Consider the following 2,209-nt stretch of genomic DNA (forward strand, 5'->3'; position numbering starts at 1 on the left):
TGTGAATTATAATGCACCAATAAAAAAGTAGAGGAACTTTACAGTGTACAATGTGGTCGGATGAGAATTACACTATTTTTTCAAAACATTTTATTCATTCACAAATTTACACAGTACGTATTTTATACTAATGATTTTTCTTTTTTTTTTTTCCTCCAAATTCCTGGTTTAATAAGGACTTGTTTATTTTGAGAAAAAAGGTCCCAAACATCAGGCTGTTCACAAAAATAACCCACAGTATCAACTTTAGAAAACAAATAAAAGACTATTACACTAATTATTCTTCTAGAGGATGCATTTAACATGCCAATTCTCATTCACAAAAATACATTGTTACATTTGTGTTGAACAGCCCCACACAAGACTATTATGTGGGGGATAACACACATACCTCTAAAACTCAAAGCTGCTCTCAGGTGCTACAACGAAATGAGATTGCCTTTGCAGTTAGGGAAGCAACTACTGAAATCATGTATAAATGGAAAGAACTGTACTCCCTGCATAACAAGAGATTATTTTGGAGACAGTTGATAAAAACCATACATCCTTTTTATTGTTAAGTCATAAAGAGGTATCAAAATTAAAAGCAAAAATTACAGGGTAAGACTTAACAAAACTACTAGGAGCGTCAAAGGAAGTGAAAATGGGACTAGGCGCAGGGCAATATGAATTAATGAACATGGGAAGGACAAAGATAGGGAGAACAGTGAGCATGTGCTGAAGATACTAGGGGAGAGGATCTGGTGAAATTTTGATCTTAAGACAAGCGCCTAGGTAAAGAAATAATGGGTAAGATTTCTAAACCCCACTATGTGCTTAAGAGTCATCCTCGCCATTGGCGCTGTCTCTGTCATCCTCTCCTTCCTCTGCCTCTTTTTCATCATCCTTGATCAACTCCAGCTGGTCATCCCCCCAATCTTCATTATCATCATCATCCAGTAGATCCCCCTCCTCAGCAGAGTCATCTGCACCCCCCTCAGACTCCATCTTCACATTAGTTTCATCTTTCTTCAGGGAGCTGCTGCTCTGCTCCTCTTCCGACTTATCATTCTTCGTCTCTACTGCTTGTTTGCTCTGCTCCTTTTCAATTTTTTCCAGACTTTCCAGAAGAGAATCCACTTTTTGTTTTATTTGGGTCAGCTCCTTCTTAATGGCCTGAAGGTCATCTCCTTTCAACTTTCCAGACTTGGAAGAAGATCCCCACTGTCCACTCTTAGAATTGAAGCCACTTTTGCCCCTTCGGGAGGTGTTTCCTGAAACACGCTGGCGTTTAGAGGGCACTACAGCCCTAGCAATAGGAGGAGGAGGAGGAACTCGTGCTGGGTAACTATACATCCTGTCATAATGATCACGTTGAAAATCATAGTCCAAGTCAAAAGAGGAGCTGAGTAGAGGGGACGGAGAAGGGTGTTCTGGTACTGACCCGTACATCTCCGCTGCAGATCGTTTCACACCTGCCTTTCCTCTGTTCACTTTTGGCTCTGCAGCCAGATTCATATCTAAAACCTGGCCAGCAATCATTCTGCCATCCTCTTCTGCTACAGCAGCCAGGGCATTTCTCTCATTAACATACTGGACAAAGGCAAAGCCCTTATGGACAGAGCAGCCCACAATTTTTCCATACTTGGAGAAGATTGCTTCCACATCGGACTTCTTGACCACCAGAGTGTTTAGATTCCCAATGAATACACGGGAGTTCATGGAGCGTGGATCTGTCTTGTTGGTAACGTTGCTAGCCATTGTGTTTGATAAGGTTCCTCACAAAGGCGGAAGAATGTAGCTGAAGATCAAAAAAATCTCACTCAGCAAAGATCCACTAACTTATATATTTCAAGTGATTTGTAACCAGGAGGGGGAGGGAGAAGAGATTCGATTCTGAATCTCCTACTCCCAGATTCTATATGAAGAAGTCGACCGCTGCTCGAGGTCAGCAAGGCGGCCGCAACCGCTCAGCCTTCGTCTCTTCACAAAATGGCCACTAATGATTTTTCAATTCTAGAAAATTTGGAATGCTTCGGGTAGAGTTAATGATCAAATGTGACTAGCATTCTTTATCCTTTGAAAAATATGCTTTCCCCCTTTTTGTTATATTGGTGCATTATAATTATACGTGATAGTGGGATTTGTTGTTACGTGTCTGTACATGCACACAATATGACAATACAAGTTGGTCAGTTTCACTCCTCAATATTGTAAATGTTCCTACAAT

General features: G+C 40.9%; 1 protein-coding gene across 2 annotated transcripts; it reads right to left on the bottom strand.

Moving 5' to 3' along the window:
* Nucleotides 1-531: 531 nt before the first annotated feature.
* LOC113188776 (heterogeneous nuclear ribonucleoproteins C1/C2) lies at nucleotides 532-1,966 on the bottom strand. 2 transcript variants are annotated; one of them, XM_077794262.1, is made up of 2 exons: nucleotides 1,847-1,966; nucleotides 532-1,801 (listed from the first exon to the last, which is right to left on the bottom strand). In XM_077794262.1, exon 2 carries the CDS (start codon nucleotides 1,738-1,740, stop codon nucleotides 817-819), a length of 924 nt encoding a protein of 307 aa, XP_077650388.1. In that variant the 5' UTR covers nucleotides 1,741-1,801; nucleotides 1,847-1,966; the 3' UTR covers nucleotides 532-816. The 2 variants fall into 2 exon arrangements, with proteins under 2 accessions (XP_077650388.1, XP_077650389.1); XM_077794263.1 differs by having other exon boundaries at nucleotides 532-1,384; nucleotides 1,424-1,966.
* Between the last annotated feature and the right edge of the window lie 243 nt (nucleotides 1,967-2,209).

Source organism: Urocitellus parryii, chromosome 2 (genome assembly GCF_045843805.1).
Source record: "Urocitellus parryii isolate mUroPar1 chromosome 2, mUroPar1.hap1, whole genome shotgun sequence".
NCBI classification, from domain to species: Eukaryota; Metazoa; Chordata; class Mammalia; order Rodentia; family Sciuridae; genus Urocitellus; species Urocitellus parryii.

What these genes read in the sequence shown, in the direction of transcription:
- LOC113188776 (XM_077794262.1), bottom strand. Translation starts at nt 1,740, where the DNA reads ATGGCTAGCAACGTTACCAACAAGACAGATCCACGCTCCATGAACTCC.